Source organism: Etheostoma cragini, chromosome 4 (assembly GCF_013103735.1).
Source record: "Etheostoma cragini isolate CJK2018 chromosome 4, CSU_Ecrag_1.0, whole genome shotgun sequence".
NCBI classification, from domain to species: Eukaryota; Metazoa; Chordata; class Actinopteri; order Perciformes; family Percidae; genus Etheostoma; species Etheostoma cragini.
The window spans coordinates 12,129,149-12,147,257 of record NC_048410.1 but is presented as its reverse complement, the minus strand read 5'-3'; the positions used below and the strand labels follow the sequence as shown (position 1 = coordinate 12,147,257).

Below are 18,109 nucleotides of genomic sequence, written 5' to 3'. Positions count from 1 at the left end.
ATTACAATGCTTCTCTTTGTGATGATGGAGCAGGCGCTTGTTCATCTAATAACAGACAGCAGACAGTCTCCTCTGAGACAATTATCTGACAGATGTGTTGGGATTGTGTGAACGGTGGATCTATTGTATGCCCTACTGTCAAAGAGTTTTTGTTTTGTTCATTACTGTCAGGGTTTGGAGAAATGGCTGAAGATTTTGGCCCAAAATGCAGAGACAACAGCGTGTTACGTTCAAAGATTTAATAAATGAAAAGGGTTACAACAAAAAGAGTCCTGACGTAAGCGGGCGAAAATAGTTCCAAAAAATTTTGAAGAATCTAAAAGACAAGGAATCAAATTTAAACTGAAAACAGTGACAAAGGTGGTAGACATACACACACAAACACACAATGATCTGACAACAGACAAAGACATCACAAAGGTGGGAAAACACAAGGCTGAAAGGGACACAAGACATGACATTGAAGTAAACAGACCACAACATAAAACAGGAAACATTAAAATAGAAAATCGCAACCATGACATTTACAAGAAACACACCCATAAGCTACAGTTTCAAAATAATTGTTTTTCTCCATCAGCTCATGGATCATGGATATCAGCACGTGGTCTACGTCACACATCAGCACCTCGGACAGCAGCCTGCCTACTGTGGATGGAGCTCATCTTCTCAGCTGCAGGAGGATGTTTTTACTGGTAAACTGCGGTCTGTAATCGGTATGGAGAAGTTTGAGGGGATATTTTTAAGCTGGCGCGCCTGAAAATCACCATGAAGACCTGGACATGTCGCTGCAGTCTGCCATGTGAAGTGACATTTTATTGTCTTACCTTCTGATTCACGAAGGCCTTTGATTTATTTCGGGAAACATTTAATGATGGTGTGCGGTTGTTTTCTAACAACCCTGAAGGGACGGTTGCAGTCTGCGGTCTGTTTGCAGGAATCCATCTCTGACACCCTCTCAATCTGCCTGATTTGTGGCGCAGAGAACTGTGAGTGCAAGTTGTCGTGAAATGGATTTTTATGGTTCATCAGATGTTCTTTTTTCGTATGCATTCATAACATGTAACGCTGCTGGATTGTAACGGTGCAACCGGGTTGTCGGACCGGCTTTATGAGGGAAGGCGTTGGTCAAAACCCACTTGATCTAAAAAAGAAGAAAAACGGCTACAGCGAAGAAGAAGAGACAAGACGAAATCGTGGTGAATTACAAGATGCGACTGCGAGACAGCAAATGATGCACGCGTGTCATCTCGTGGTATTTCAATCCCCCCAAATATAATTTTGGCTTGGAAGTTGTTAATATAATATAGTATCAAGTATCAACCCCCCTCACACACGATCTCTGCTTTTCCACCTGAAGAAGAATAGATACCAAGCTTTTGTCCTCTGCTGATTTAAAAACACAAAGAGGAACACGCTGGGATAGCCTATACCACCGGAAGGAAAATGTAGACAAGGCAAGATGTTATGAAGTTGGACCTTTCTGACTTTAATGTGGGTGCTTCACAGGTCGTGGCTTTCAACCTCTATTGGCTCTATCCGTGAGAAATAATGCTTCCCTATTGGCTGGATTGCTGTGCACATGCTATAACAACAGGATATGCAAAAAGCTATGGGCTGATCTAATAGCCTATCATGTTTCCCGCATGCTTTTTTTGACCGAAATCTGTATTTTCTTTCATTGGCTGTCAACTGCTTACTTGAATCAAATGGTTTGGATTCCATAATAATAGTAATAATAATAATAACAATAATAATAGCATACATAATAATAATGGACCTGCCACAGTCAAGCTGAAGGCTTTTTTTATCTCACAAAGCAGTTGTGCCTGTGATGTGAAGCTGCTGAAGAATGTTTAAGTATCGGATCCGTCTGTTTTTCAATGAACTCAAAGTGTTGTTACTGATGCGCTCTGGATCAAGCAGGAGGACTGACACGGGCACAGACCCGGACACGCAGACCAGGATGCGAGGACTCGCTATTGGAGGCTGTGGTTGGCCGCCGTTGAACTGCGCTCACCGGGACGATGAGGAGGAATATTATGGCTCTGATTCCCGGCCACGCAGCCTGGCATTGGAGGACACAGAAGAAGAGAAAAGCGAGGGAGGAGGCCTGGACGCCGCTTCCCTGCCGAGTCTGTCAGAGAGCGGGATGCGATCACCGCAGTGCCGGATCTGCTTCCAGGGGCCGGAGAAGGTATAGTTAAATGTTAAAGATATTACTGTGGGTTGCGAGAGGGCCAGAGCATTGCCTGCAGGAAACTCCATGAGCCTGCAGGAACCTGCACTCCAGCAGCAGGTACTGCTGGTTCATGGGGCCTCAAAGCACGTGGTGCTCCTCTGAGGAAGTCTGGTCAGGTCACGAGGACATGTTTCCTACTCCACTGCTGTTTGACTTCAAGAACCCATAGAAATGCCTGCTATCATGACAATTAATTAAAGTATTTTTCAGGAAAACAAACCCAGTAGGCAGCTCTCAGAAAAGCACTAGACATTAAAAGACGTTCAAAGTTTACCCATTTAAGAATATTTTGCAAAATATTTGTACATGACACAATTAATGGCTTGGTGCACCCTTTTAGAGTCCAGAACCGGTTTATCAGCATTAAAGGGATAGGTCTACTCCAAAGACAGATTAAAATATATATATATATATATATATATATATATATATATATATCATAAAAATGTAAGCAGCAGAGGTTAAGCTAGGCTATCATAATTTGAAAGTGGAGTCAATCTTAAAAAAGGATTATACATTTCCCATAATGCAACTCATTATCAAATTTTTATAACTCTCCCTAAATGTCAATGGAGGGCTATACGTTTGTGCAGGGTGTGCAAAATTTCGGATCAGGGAATGTGCAAAGGCTCACATCATATTTACTGTATATATCATTACATTAGCCCCATGCAGCATTAGCATGTTTTAGAAAAGCAATTAACATTAAGGTTTCAGAAAATGTTTCCTCAACATAAAATAAATGTATACTCATCATAATTTAGGGGGATTTGAGCGAGGGAGGCCGGTTTTATACAGGTACTCACATTAAGGAGAGCAGAGGGGGTGGATTCACAAAAAGGCAAAATGTTTTTGAAAGCATTTGTCTTTCTTATCTGAGCCTTTAAAATGTAATGTATGAAACCAACCCTGAAGAGACAGACTTTGGTAGAGGTCTCAAAAAGTTTCTGTTTCCCCTACAGATATCCAACTAATTAAAGACCTAGCACATCACCTGGAGTCAGACAGAAAAAAAAGTGAGATGTGGGCGATTGTTGTCAGTCCGAGGGCCTTAGGGAGTCTCATACTGACAACATAAAGCTGCACCAGATGTCCTTTAATTTCCTACGAGGCGACAGAAAAGTGACACGTGAGCAGCAAACTGAATCCAGATGAAGGCGTTAAGGAGCCAATAGTAAAATGTATCAAAACCAGTAGACCCTATACTCTCACAGAACTACATTGTGATTTATATTACAAATATCTGGTTAGATGATATCCTAAGTCAACCACTGAAATTTCCTTTCAGGTCAGCACATAAATAAATATTCAGAGTTCATGACGCTTAAAACATTTCCATACTCGCTTTTATGTCTTAATTATTCATAATTAAAGGGGGGATCAACTGCCAAAAGCTTTTCTTTCTGGCCCATGATCTCTGTAAAGTTAGGAGCGGATCACCGCTCCAAAATTATCATCTCAAATGTTTATCTGGACCGAGATGTATAGTTATGTATGTTATAGAGATGTTGGGCAGTTGGAAATAACAGATCCTATGGCTTTGTACACTACTGAAGGAGACAAAATGGGACTGGGATGTTACCTGAACACAGTCGTGTTGAACCAGACTGATGGATACATATGAATGACAGAGAAATAAGATAAGATTAGCCTTTATTGTTTCCCTTTGGAGAAATTTGTCTTGGGCATTTGAGAGAATGCAGGTGGCGTAGCAGCTCACACACACATAACATTCAGTAACATACACACAGATCCATATACACCAGAACATACACACGAAGCAGATTGCATAAAGTCCTCCACCGAGATATTGCACATTCTGGTCATATGAAAGAAAAAATGTAAAGACCCACTTGTTATTTTGTACATATGTTAAATATTATGCATCAAGCAGAATAAAATTGTATGAGAGAGTTGCTTTTAGAGTTATAGATGAGATACAGTATAATATTCCATAATTTATCAAATATGCCCTAAAAAGCAAACCAACATTACACAGTCTCAGAAAATTGGGGTTAAAAAGTGCAGCTCTGGTTTGTTCCAATGAACTCAAAACAACCATAAAATAGCAGTCAGTTGGCAATAAAAGTGAACGTAACGGGGATGTTAGACTCAGAGACAATGAACCAGGAAAGCTCAGGAAGGAAAAACATTCCTGGACCTGTGGATAGTAGAAATGAGATGAGTTAGCTTCATCCCACTTTACATTTTAAGAAAACAATCCGTAGAAACACTGTTTTGTAATGTCCTGGCAGAAAATTACCAGTAGCTTTTCCAATAAGTTTACGGACATTTCTGTTAATCCAAAAACTTGAAATGTGTAGATTTACAGTGGATTCTCTGCACATTTGAACGGCCATTTCAAATCAAAATACGGAAAAAACCCTGTAAAAAGACATTACAGAAAAATTCCTTCATATTAACAAAGTATTTTAGCCGTATTTCTACAGACATTTTTTAAGAGTGACCCTGACCCAGTTTTGACTACAATCGTTAAAGCCAAGCAACCCTAGGAAGTTGTTGGAATTTAACAGATACCTGATCAAATATACAAATACAATAGAAAGGCACAGGGATGTTATCGTGAGAGGATTTATGGCAGTACAATTATCAAAGCTTTAATGCCAATACTCCTAAAGTGACAGAATTAGAGGGTACAAGAAAGAAGCCCATATTGAAGGTGATGTGATATTGTTTCCCTTATTACTTAAAAGTTCATGTGACTTTGAAATCCTTTCTCTCATGAACAAATACTATGAAACAACATTGGCGACAGAATTGCACCTATTACAATAAATTAGACAGATAGACTAACATCATATTTAACAATACCAAAAATGTGTTGGGTAAGAAAGAAAACCCTAGCAAAATACAAGTTACATACAGTTTCATATTGATTAAATGTGTTGGTGCTTGCTTCAAGCTATTTTTTATCTATCTCTTTTTTAATCCCTATGCCAGCTTCATGACAGGGACAATTTACATTAACTTCAAATATAAGTGTACCTTCACTAAATAAAATGTGACATTAACATTGTCAGGGCTGGGGATGCAAGTTGTTCTATTCATGATAAGAAATCTTTACTTTTATTATTACTGTCATCTCTATCAAACCAAATCTTGTTTCAGGCAAATTCAATACCAGCTTTAATATTCAGCTGCCTCTGCTGAATGCTGTGTGTCTCATGCAGATGCTTTTTGTGTCCTGCAGGGGGAGTTGTTGAGCCCTTGTCGTTGTGCTGGCTCTGTGCGCTGTACTCACCAGTCCTGCCTTATCCGCTGGATCAGTGAGAGAGGCTCCTGGAGCTGTGAGATCTGCTACTTTAAGTACCAGGTTCTGGCCATCAGCACCAAAAACCCACTGCAGGTACAGTTGCTCTCTCAGAAAGCTGTACTTACTTTCTTAGTCTCTGTTGTCACCTTTAATGTATACAGATGGTTACAGGGGTATAAACATTTAAAGGAACTATATAAATAAAATCTTTGATATTAGACTGCCAGCCTACAGTGCATGGCAGAAAGCCATGTGCAATTTTTTACATTGCCAGATTTGAGTGAATTATTGGCAGAAAAGAATGGTAATCAATTCATGTAAATCAAGTCATTTATCATACAATGAATGTAATGTCATACAGCAGAGACCATGCAGTGTTTACATTACCAACACCACAGAGGCATATTTGTATTGATTGTGTTCAGTTAACATGCAGTGATTTCTAACAGGAAGCACATTGCTGTCGGCAGATAAAAGGGAGTATCAACATTTTCACAGAGCTATTTATACTTGGTTTTTTTATACAGACGAATGAAGAAGAAGAAAGTGATCAGGACTTGTAGGAAGATGCCAAGAACCAATTAATGAGACACTGCACATTTGAATTAGTTGGAACATGATTGTACTAAAATTTGTGGCAAACAGACAGTAGACAAACAGACACCAAATGTTGCCAGCCTCTGAATGCTGGAACAGACATATTTTCAGATGGAAGCTTGTTCTTTCAGCTGCTTGTCTTGCTATAGACATTGGCATCTCAGAATGAACACTATAACTATTATATTTTTGGAGAATTGGTGTGACATGGTATTAGTGAAATGGTTTAATTCAATCAGGAACTTAAACATAGATTGAAGCCTGAGCAGCAGAGGTTCAGGGATGTGCTGACTGTGTATTTGTGATGATGTGTGTCTTTTAGCCGCCTCGCATTGACGTACGTATAACATAGCACTGAGGCGAACCCTGTTACAGTATCTTAATAGAATTATTTTAAAATTTACATCTACAGTTCAGGGTTTTAGTTCATTTTGACATCTGTCTTTTCTAGTGGCAGGCCATCTCTCTGACAGTGATTGAGAAGGTGCAGATTGCAGCCATTATCCTGGGTTCTATGTTCCTCATCGCAAGTATCTCCTGGTTGGTGTGGTCCTCTTTCAGCCCTTCAGCCAAATGGCAGCGGCAGGACCTTCTCTTCCAGATATGTTACGGCATGTACGGCTTCATGGATATAGTATGTATAGGTAAGACACAGACTGCAATGTACTTATAAAGAACTATGTAATTTAGATACTATTTATCATGAATATGGAGACATTGTTAAATTAAAGATTATGTTAAATGTTACAGAGAATATTTTAGTCAGTGCATAACAGGTAATCTGAGCATGAAAAAATGGGCTATTCATCTTCAAGCAAGCATACAATTAAACATTTTAAATAATAAATAAGTATTTACTTGGGTTTAAATAGAGCAATTAGTTCAATGGAAATCCGTTTTTTCCTATAATTAGTACCAAATTACATCACTTGGGAAACCATTCGAAAATTAGAGACCCGTAATTAAAGCGTTGGCAATCCGGCTTTAAATTAACATGTCTTTCACTCCCCTTATTAAGAGTTAGTAGCTCTGTGGCTTTTGCATGCTAACATGGTCACAATGTTCACATGTTAAGCAGGTACAGTACATAATGCCTACTGTATGTTTACCATGTTCACAATATTAGACATTTGCTAATCAGCACAAAGTACATCCGAGGCTGATGGGAATGTCGTTAGGAATATGGGTATAGACCAAAGTATCTGAAAAAGATCAATTTAGTCCTGAAGATGGTGCTGCATGAAAATGGCTCAAAATAATAACAATTCATGCAGAGTGGAAATCCCATGCCAACCATTCCAACGGGAAATAAATTTCACTCAAATCCCTAAAAATCATGGCAGCGTCAGAGGAAAAGTCAGAGGATCACCAAAGTTAGTAGGCGTCATGGACATCATGAATATCTTTACCAAACTTTAGAATAATCTATTCAAGACATTTCACTAAAAAGCCAAAAATATCACTGTGCAGGCGGTGCTGTAGAATAAAAGCCAGGTGATCACAAAGTTGATAGAACTCATCTTCAGGAAGCCATGAATGTCTGTAGAAAACTCAATCCATCCAAATAGTTGTTGAGATGACTACCTTATCTCTTACTTTTTTACTTACAACTCAGGGACTGCAAAGCACAATATAGATAGTTTACACATACAACCATGTGCATATTTGTTTATTAAATAAAACATTTGTGTTGCAGGAGTGTATTTGTTGCATGCTTCTCTTTTTTTTCTTGGGAAGGAATTTTTATAAACACGTGTCAGTCCAAAATACCCACAAACAAGTCTAGTATGTAAATCTTTATTTTTTATTTTTGAGAACTTCTTATTCACTCTGTACCTTCTTTACCTATTAGTACTTCCTGATTCTTATTGAACAAACAACTGTTTGTCTATATGTAACCCTGTATCCCGCCCCTGACCTCCCCCACCCTTTGTCTATTATGCCCAGGCCTTATAATCCATGAAGGATCGTCTGTTTACCGGATCTTTAAGCGCTGGCAAGCAGTGAACCAGCAGTGGAAAGTGCTGAATTATGAGAAAGCAAAGGACCTAGGTGACCCGATCAGTTCCAGCATTAAAGGTCATGTTGAGAGGAACTCAGACAGCGGAAGGACAGCAAGTCAACCTGTCAGGACTATTCTTAACCACCACTGTGGCTATACCATTTTGCACATCCTCAGCCAGTTAAGACCCAACAGCCTGCGCAGAGCCAACCATGAGGTGGTCATGAGGGTGACCACTGTATGAGGCTGGGTTATACAGGCAAAAGTGGTACGACGTTTAAGGAGGAGATCCAAGGATTGGGATTTTATTAAAGAATCCTGATCTGCCACATAAACACTGCCGTTAACTTCTAGGCTCACATTTCGCTTGCAGAATCAGAGCTCAAGAAATAGTTCTCCGATTTAGGCAAAGGGAGAACGTTGCAGTTTTATCCAAGTTTTTAAACAACAAAAGTAAGACTACTGAGAAAAGAATTATACATTTAAAAACACAAGCTTTGATTCTTAAAGCTATTAACCATTTTTACCACCATGACCAATGGTACTTAATGTCATTGAATTTTTTTTTATGTTTCTTGCTTTCTAATAAATTAATGTCAAGATTTATTTGGATTTTGCTCTATAATAGATAGTTTGAAACTGACAGTAATTGGGCCCATACTCATGTGACCATCATAACAATTGCCCCCAGCAACCCCTCACTTTTATAATGAATTCCCGAAGGTCTGCCATGATCTAATGACGTTTTTTTCACTCAAAGCAGCATTGATGGATATGTATACAAATTCATAAAAATATACACTAAAGTACAATTCATGTTTTTAATAAAGACAACTTGGTAGGAAAATGTGTGTGTTTTGTCTAATTTTTAGGCAACAAGATGGATCTGAGAGCAAATGTAACACTCTTGGTATGATTTGACTTTCCTGTTGGGATTACCCAAATTTCAGATTATTAACAAACACACACACACATCCTGGGTTTCTCACTCTCCGTGATGTCAACTATTAAACAAAGAAAGAATTTTAAAAGAATATGGAAAAAACCTGAATGAAAATCCATTCACATCCTGTTAGTCTAAAAAAAATTATATATCTCATTAAGGATCGAGAGAAACAAAGAGATAGAGCTCTCTCTTCTGTGCATCTGTGGACGTGAACAAATCTCTTATGAAGCCTTACATTCACCCCCTACTTGACAGAATAAACAGAGAAAGATATCAGAGTTGACTCAGAGGACACCCAGAGGGAAGGGCAGCATTTAATTTTAATAGACAACACAGTGAACATTATAAAAGTGAAAAGTATTCATGGGCCACTGAGTGGCTTCAGGATGTATTGAGAGTCCTTTGCTTATATTTGCTATATTCCCTAAAGTCTGTGTTCTTGGTGTCTAACCGTGGGTGGGCCACAGTTTCTATTATCAACAGATAAACACACACACATACTAAAACACCCGAAACTTTGCTCTTTTGGGGTTCAAACAAGTGTCCCAAGTACAACAAAAGCAGCATGAATGACCAACTTAAATTATCAACAAAGATATTACTATTAACACAGTTACTAATTGTAAGTGATAGTCGATAGAAAACAACCAAATATAACTCTGCATTATTTTAAAATAAAATAAATGTGGACTTTCAACTAAAACTACCACATGTTAATGCCATAGACTGTAGTCTATGGTTAATACCAAATGCTACACCTTCAATGTTAACTTAGTCTATTAAAGTACTGAACTCAGCTACAGTTTTGAGGTGCTTGTATTTTACTTAACCATGTGCATTTTATTGTATGTTCTGTTAATTTAAAAGACAAATTATGTACTTTTCCACTCCAATAGGTCTACATTTATCTAATGGCTACAGTTTTATTTTGCAGGTTAAGATTGTACATGCTTAACATTTTGTGATCTTTCGTGATTTAATTTGCACCTTGTCAATTAAATTACCCACTAGTAATGTAGTTAAAGTAAGTTTAATCAGCTCCACCTTGACCACCTACACAGCAGTTACAACCTTGGGGCCATGACTAAGTAAAATGTATTTAGATTGGACTATACTTTTAAGCAAGTTGCTATCTTGTTTAGCCCTAGCAAAGTTGAGTGAAGACATAGACAGTTAAAGAAAACGCCCATGTTAGAGTAAAGCCATAGAATAAAGAAAGAAGTAAGCCAATAAGTTAGCCGGATAGATGAAAAACACTAAAGAGGCGCCTACTGATGACGTCAAATCGCCGCGACACATAAATGCTGGTAAACCGTATACGACCTGGAAACCAACGTGACTCTCTGGAGTTGTCTGTGTTTATTTAATAATTAGTTGACAGAGTGAATATTCTCGGGGATAACGTATCTCTTTTAATCCAACATGAGTTCGTCAATGCCACAGAAGCGTTACTACAGACAGCGAGCCCATTCAAACCCGATGGCTTACCACACGTTTGATTAGTGAGTGATGAATGTGTTTTTAACCTGCACCACACGCTGCTCATGGAAATTTCTGATGTGTATTTTATACATTGAATAAAGTCAAGTAACTTAGCTGCTCACTAACTCTGGTGGTATGTGGCTACGCAAAAAGTTTCGTATTTAGGAGCCTTGTATTGGAGATATTGGTTTGAGATTTCAGCCTCCGCCATAAGACAATGTCCCTTAACGTTAGTTGCTAACAGTGTTATTTAAGAGAAGTTATATTTAAAAAGTAATCCGTACCATCTCTTTTCAAAAACACTATTCCTGTTACACTGTCAGCTGTTTTCACGAATCTTCACTTCAAAATAGCTCATTTGAAACCCCCCTCTTTCCTCCTCAGCCCCGTGAGTCCTGAGGAGATGGACTGGTCCAAACTGTATGCAGACTTCTTCCCTGGCAACCCCTCTGAGAAAGAGACCCCCCAAGTTGAGTTTGCAGACATTGGATGTGGATACGGGGGTCTATTAGGTAATTATGTCACTGATTTAACCACCAACACCGTTCAAAGTGTATAGTTTTGCTCTGTTTTGACATCATGTCCCCTTCTCTTGTGTCTCTGTGCATCTTCACTCAGTGGAGTTATCTCCACTTTTCCCAGATAAGCTCATCCTGGGCTTGGAGATCCGAGTAAAAGTGTCCGATTATGTTCAAGATCGTATTCGGTGCCTGCGTGCCTCGGAACCAGGAAGCTACCAGAACATTGCTTGCATTCGCAGCAATGCGATGAAGTACCTCCCCAACTTCTTTTCTAAAGGACAGGTAGGTTTGCATCGGTGTGTCTACTGCTGAGTGATGACAGAAAGAGACTTTTTGATCCTGAGAGGTTGCAGTTTTGCAGTTATTGCACTTTCCTACATGAAATGACCCAGTTCAGATGCAATATTTTTTTCCCATACAGTTTAAATTAATTCAAATTAAAATGTTGAATGTGTTTGCATTCACTTTACATTCATTCGATTCATTTAAAAAAAATTAAAAAAAAGTTTGTGTTACTGTACATTCTTTTTAGAGTTGTTTTTCCAACTGGCACACTTTTCTACAGTTATTGTGAAAAGTAATAAAATGTTTATTTTTTGTTTTGGAAGAAAAAACTCTTGATTTCCAACACATTTCACATTTATATATGACATAATAGATATTGCAAGTTAGTTTTTCATCAGTTTGTGCTACTGTACAAATTGTTCTGTTTGTTGCAACCAGAAGATTTTTCTGCATTTTAAAGGCTTCCCTGCTTTTTTTGGTCCTGCTCCGCACATGCGCCACCTAACTCGACATGGCCTTTACCCACCACCATTTGAAGTCTCTGAACCCCTTGAATCTCATCAACCTATAAAGCTATAGTGCGTACATTTCTGTTGCCCCCCATGAGGAATTTTAATGATTCTGAACAATGTTGTGTGTCCACATGAAACAAGAACTCTCAACGGCCATGGTGTGAACAGTAACATGGACCAGCACATGTTCTTGATTTGATGTTACAATATTTTGATGTTATATATCTGACTTCATTGGTAGGACTATAGGAAAAAAACCAAAACTACTAAAATACTACTATTAGTGCTAACATATAGTAAAATGACGTCTCACCATGATCGCCTCACATTTAACCAAACAAACTGATCTATGAACTGTATTGCAAATGAACCAGAAAATACACTAAGAAACAAAAAGCAGATAGGTTGTATAAAATATTAAAGAAAGTTGACTGAAGATGACCTCAAATGCAGCGTATTGTCTTAGATTCTATGCACCCATTCATGTTTTCATCGATGTTCTAATTTCTTTTTGGTGTTAATAGTTATGCCAAAACCAAAGTTTAACCAAAAAGTCATGCACACTGTCCATCACTTGTATTCACCTTATTTACAAAGGTTTGGTCCTCAGACCTTCATGAGGTCATGAAATCCAAGAGTTAAATTTAAGTGTGCAATGCTTTTTTTTGATCCAACCATTAGTCTGTAAGCAATAACTTACAGTATGTGTTAAGTGAGGAGAGTTAACTGTAATTGTGATGGATCGCAGCAGAGTAATTTTGGGCTCTTATCGTAGCACCACTTTCCCATCTGCACACCATCTCTGTGTTAGACCGAACAAATACCACGGGCAGAGTTGAAGCTGGTATGTTCTATACCGTGTACCGACGTGGACTGTAATAACCTTAAATTAAGACTGGCAGTAAGGTAATAAGACTGCACGTTTCTGACCACAAATAATTACTTTCTTTATGTTCAACATATGGACTGAATGATTTTATAAAGATTTCTCATTAAATCCTGGATTTCACAACAATGGGGTCAGTGACTGACACGCAAGGCGTTGCACGAGCTGAGTATAGAGCAGTGCAAGACGCCATTTATCCGTTCCCATTAGCTGCGGTAATCTATGACTTGTTGAAAGTCGTATTAGATTATACAGTGGGCTTAGTGTACCAATTTAGGTACCCTGGGTAAAAAAAAAAAAAATAGTCACCTCAAATGCCCCGAGCAAGTATAAAATAAGGAATGCACATAGCGGAGTAATTGCTGTAACACTGGTATATTTAAGGAATAATAATGATAAACTTTATTAGGTACACCTGTTCAACTGCTCTTTAACGCAAATATATAATCAGCCAATCCCTCAGCAGCATCTCGATGCATTAAGGCATGTAGACATGGTCAAGACATTCTGCTGATGTTCACACCTAGCATCAAAATGCAACAACAAGTTGGTTTGAGTATTTCAGAAACTGCTCATCTGCTGGGGATTTCTACACACAACAATTTGTAGGGTTCACAAAGAGAAAAAAGAGGAAATATCAAGTGAGCCTAATTCTCTGGGTACAAATACCTTGTTGATGGCAGAGGTCAGAGGAGGATCATCTCAAACTAGTTTCTTGAACTTGACAATTAATTCACTGTACGCAAATGGCCTCCACAAGTAACAGATCTCAATCATATTGAGAACCTTTGAGATGTGGTGAAACATAGGATTTACATCATGGATGTGCAGCCGATAAATCGGCAGCAACTGTATGATGCTGTCATGTCGCTATGGACCAAAATATCTGAGGACTGTTTCCAGCACCTTGTAGAATCTAGATATGCCACAAAGCTGAGAGTGGAAATGTTTCATAGGAACTCTGCCTGGTTTTGAAAGAGATGTGCATTTGCAATAAGGTGCTTTTTTCTTTTGCAGACAGTGGTGCCCCCTTCAGCTCATTCAAAACTTGCATCTCTTGACTCACATTAATTTACCAAAGAAGGACATATTTCTAGTTGCAGAGACTACCACCCAAACTAGTGCTTAAATCTAGTCCCAAATCTTCACCAGTGCATATGTTTTAAAATGTTGAAACAGCACCTTCGACAGGCCTGAAATAGTTTTTTTTCTTTTTCTTAGTATGTTTTGTAACCCAAAATGTGTTAAGGTTTTTTCATCTTCCATCACCACCATAGCAGCCCCTGAGGCTGCAGCAGTCCCTGGTGATTATCCCGACATCTTTATACCTGACATTGTTTATTTGAGCTAATAAAAAGTTACTGGAAGGGTTTTTAATGTATCAATCAATGCAGACTTCACTTGTCAAAGACCTTGACATGGGGAACTTTCTGGTGGGGTGGGGTGGGGTGGGGAAATCAAGAAGGGAAATTCCACTTTGGGGGAAACACCTGAAGAGAATCGGGGCATAATTGTGGTACTAGACATGGCCGAAGGACTGAAAGGTCATAAAATGAAGTGATCAGTTTTTTCACTGTATACGCTGTAACTGAGGAACTGCTGAAAAGGAAACTTACCATGATGAGGACAGTGAGAAAGCTTTTAAAAACTCCTAAAATACAGTCTATCGCGTATTTTATTCATAGGCGGGGGTTGCAGTTTATCTACAGGGGTATTGTAAGAAGTCAACAAACGTGCATAAATGGTCTGACACATAAAATTGTGTAATCATTTTAATTACAGTCATTTTCTGGAGGTTAAAATGACTGGCGTCTGATTGACCCCAAGGAAACAAAAGATGTTAGTATATTTGAGGATAACAGGAGGGTTAAATTGAGTTGACAATCAGTCCCACACTGAGGTAAAAATAAATTGTTCTATTTTTATGTTATGTGTGGGAATGGGACCAAGTAATTTTCTTTCTCTGCTAATTTTACTTTTTTGTCTTCAGCTCAGTAAGATGTTCTTCCTCTTCCCTGACCCTCACTTTAAGAAGACCAAGCACAAGTGGAGGATTATTAGTCCCACATTGTTGGCAGAGTATGCCTACACGCTGAGAGTCGGGGTATGTACATTAGTAAGACTTGTTTCAGCTAGTGCTGAAACGATTAGTCAATCAACAGAAATTTAATTTGCAGTCATTTTGATGAATTGTTTGTCATTTATCAAGTACAGATTCCAAGAACAACATTCACTTGTTTCAGCTTCTCAAATATGAGGGTATAACATTGTAATTTGTTTTAGACTGTTTATTGACAGATTGACAGATTTATTAATAATGCAAACAGTTATACGTTGTAGCCGTTGTTCCAGCCAGTGTCGTCAGCGTTCGGTGTTTTTGTGCTCCGAATCATGTTTTTAAATTGAAAGATTCTGCTCAGATTTAAACTCAAAAATGTTGTTAAAACTTGCAATTCAAACAGTTCAGCCAAAATACTGAAAAAAACACTCCTACCCTTTGTAGTATTTCTCCATTGTCAACAAGCAATACCTCGGTTCCATCTCTTGTATTTCCCTACACGGCCACAAGTCCATTCATTTCCACTGAAGACATAAGTGATTAAAAACAGGTCACAAATATGTAATTTTTAATGGTTAAATGATTTACTAAAAACAGCCGGGCACTGTAGTTTTTAGAAAATGTGTTGGGGACTAATTTCAGCCACTGACTAATAGACATTTGGTGCTCCAGTGATAATATAGCCGCACGATGGTGTGTGTGGGATCTTTTAAAAACTAAAATGCCCATATGCATAGTAATAAAAGCAGATGTCTTCCATTGTAACAGTAAGAGCTCATTGATGTGTTTTTATGCATTTTGGGCAACAATGGAACAATGTCACAGAGGAATACTATATATCAGGCTTTGGCTACACAGACAAACCTAATTTATTGTTTTGGGCTTTTAATGGGATTTCTTGATGATAAAAAGAATAGCATCATAGCTTTATGCTTTAAGATACCGTAGTGTTTTTTAAATATCCACAACTGAGACTTTTACCACCACCCTACAATGAAGGGGAATTTGATTCAAGTTATAGTCTTACTAGCACTACAAACCAATCAATTGTTGATAAACTAATTACCACTCTCCCCATCATTTTATCAATTGATTGCTGTGTGTAGAAATTCATGAATTCAGTTAAATAAAATAGAGTAACCAGTGTGGCCTGCAGCTTGTTGACATCTGCACACACACTGCTTCTGCAAAACTCCATTAAGACACAAGTGCTGCTGGAGGCTGTTGGGAACAATGATGGGTGGGGGTGGCATACAGCCATGATGGTGGGTTGGGAGGCTGTCAAGAAAACGCACATTATAGAAGCAGTTTCATACTAAAAATGTGGTTTATTAGAGAATATCTTTTTCAGTCAGACCACATCTAAAACAGTAAACAGGTGTGATCAACTCAGTCTACCCTGCCTTCTCTGAAACAAACCCACATGTGCCGATATGCACGTAAAAAATTCCCCATTGCTGAGTGTTCTACGAAATCCTTGTTCTAGTAATGTTATCTGTCCAGCCTCTAAAGTCAACTACAGTGACATAGGTGATTAACCTCTATGTTGGCTGTAGGTTATTTTTATCTTTTTTTCAAAACGGACCATTGGTCTCCAAATGTGATGAAACAACTGATGCTGAAATGTTGGACAATGATTAAAAGGACAAAGGCCATGAATTTTGTGATCGATTAATGGGTGTGTGTTTATCCACCTGTGAAGCTTGGTCAATGTATTTTTCCTAGAACTGTGGTAATAACCCAGCTGTGTTTGTCTGGGCATGTCAGGGTTTGGTGTATACCATCACAGATGTGGAGGAAGTGCACCTCTGGATGGTGAAGCACTTCACTGAACATCCGCTGTTTACGCGTGTCTCTGAGGAAGAACTGGTGAGTTGATGTGGAACTTTTCATCCCTGTGTTTCCAAGTCATCTGCTTATTGAAGGAAAAGAGGTCAAAATCATGATCTGAAATTCTTTGAAGGAATAGTTCAACATTTTATGATGAATGGTTTTTCACTTGCTCAGTTAGAAAACAAAACTGATAGAACTCATGTCTGCACACTTAATGTGAAGCAAAGCTAAAAGTCATCAGCCGATTAGCCTAGCTGATGCTTCATTTACACAATGTCGTAAAACCGTTAAGAACAGAAAATAAACTTGGATTTTCAACTTGGGAAAGTTCCCGCTTCCTTCCAAGATGTCTACCCAGGAGGCCATTTTTAACCTTGAAGTCACAACAGATAAATGGCTTTAGATAGCTATTTTTGTTGTGTTACATAATTATGCCGGTTTGTTAATAAATTAAAGCAGACACTAACAAACCGTGTAAAACTTCAACATTTTGGGAAATAATTTTTATTCGTGTTTTTGCAAGAGTTAAACAACAAGATTGAGACCACTTTCCTGCACAAACATGAGAGCAATCTTTACGTTAGCTCATCTGCCACTGCATCCCTTTTGATGATAATTGTGTTTGATCATATTTTGACAGGTCGGTGATGTCATCATAAACCGTTTGGGTACCTGTACAGAGGAGGGAAAGAAAGTGCAGAGAAGTGGAGGGAAGAATTTTCTCGCAGTTTTCCGGAGGATTGAGGATTCAAACTAAGAACAAACACTTTGGACGTGCAATGAACTGAAATAATGGTCTTATGCATTCATCTCTTCATGGGCGATAATGCTGCTCTTTGGCTCAGGAGGCTGCGGCTTGTTCCCCTCCAGCACATAACAAGTGTTGGTGTGATTTTAGTTTCTGGCATTATTTGACAAACATATACATTATTACCAATAATAGATTTGTGTTTGACTTTTTTCACATCATTTTTATATTTTATTCCTAAACTCCCAAAAGATCTCACAAGGGGAGTAATGAATAATGCAAGTGTTTTGTATCACTTTTTTAAACTTATTTTTTAATGATTTAGTTTCACGCGGTTTCTTTTGCCAAACTCCAAAGTGCTGTAACAATTTCCTGTAAAGCTGTAATTAGTAAAACCAAAAATCTGTATTGGGTTTGGTTCATTTTAGTGGTGATTAGTACATTGTCTGGTAACAGTGAAGAGATTAGGTGGAATGTGTTGTTATACCTTGTTTTGGGGCCTTTCTCAACAAAAGGATTAAAAGGACCAACTTTTACTTTACCCAATATTCTGGATTTGAAGGGGACTTTAGGTTTTACAGCTTAAAACAATTTAAAATTACCAAAAGAATTCCACTAATGTTATAACTGTGTTGCCTTCACAATGTTATTTCGCAGTATTGTCGGCTGAATCTAAAATAGATTACTATACCAGCATGTTTGAAATCTTTTCAGTTTTTTTG

At 38.3% G+C, this 18,109-nt stretch overlaps 2 protein-coding genes across 2 annotated transcripts; both read left to right on the top strand.

Annotated features, from left to right (window-relative positions):
- Nucleotides 1-595: 595 nt before the first annotated feature.
- On the top strand, nt 596-8,758 carry LOC117942895 (E3 ubiquitin-protein ligase MARCHF9-like). Its single transcript, XM_034868663.1, has 4 exons — nt 596-2,197; nt 5,454-5,609; nt 6,565-6,757; nt 8,061-8,758. Exons 1-4 carry the CDS (start codon nt 1,853-1,855, stop codon nt 8,357-8,359), a joined length of 993 nt encoding a protein of 330 aa, XP_034724554.1. The 5' UTR covers nt 596-1,852; the 3' UTR covers nt 8,360-8,758.
- A 1,581-nt stretch (nt 8,759-10,339) lies between these two features.
- On the top strand, nt 10,340-17,795 carry mettl1 (methyltransferase like 1). Its single transcript, XM_034868668.1, has 6 exons — nt 10,340-10,563; nt 10,928-11,055; nt 11,162-11,346; nt 14,738-14,851; nt 16,574-16,675; nt 17,280-17,795. The coding sequence occupies exons 1-6, from the start codon at nt 10,484-10,486 to the stop codon at nt 17,394-17,396; spliced, it is 726 nt and encodes a 241-aa protein (XP_034724559.1). The 5' UTR covers nt 10,340-10,483; the 3' UTR covers nt 17,397-17,795.
- Nucleotides 17,796-18,109: the final 314 nt, after the last annotated feature.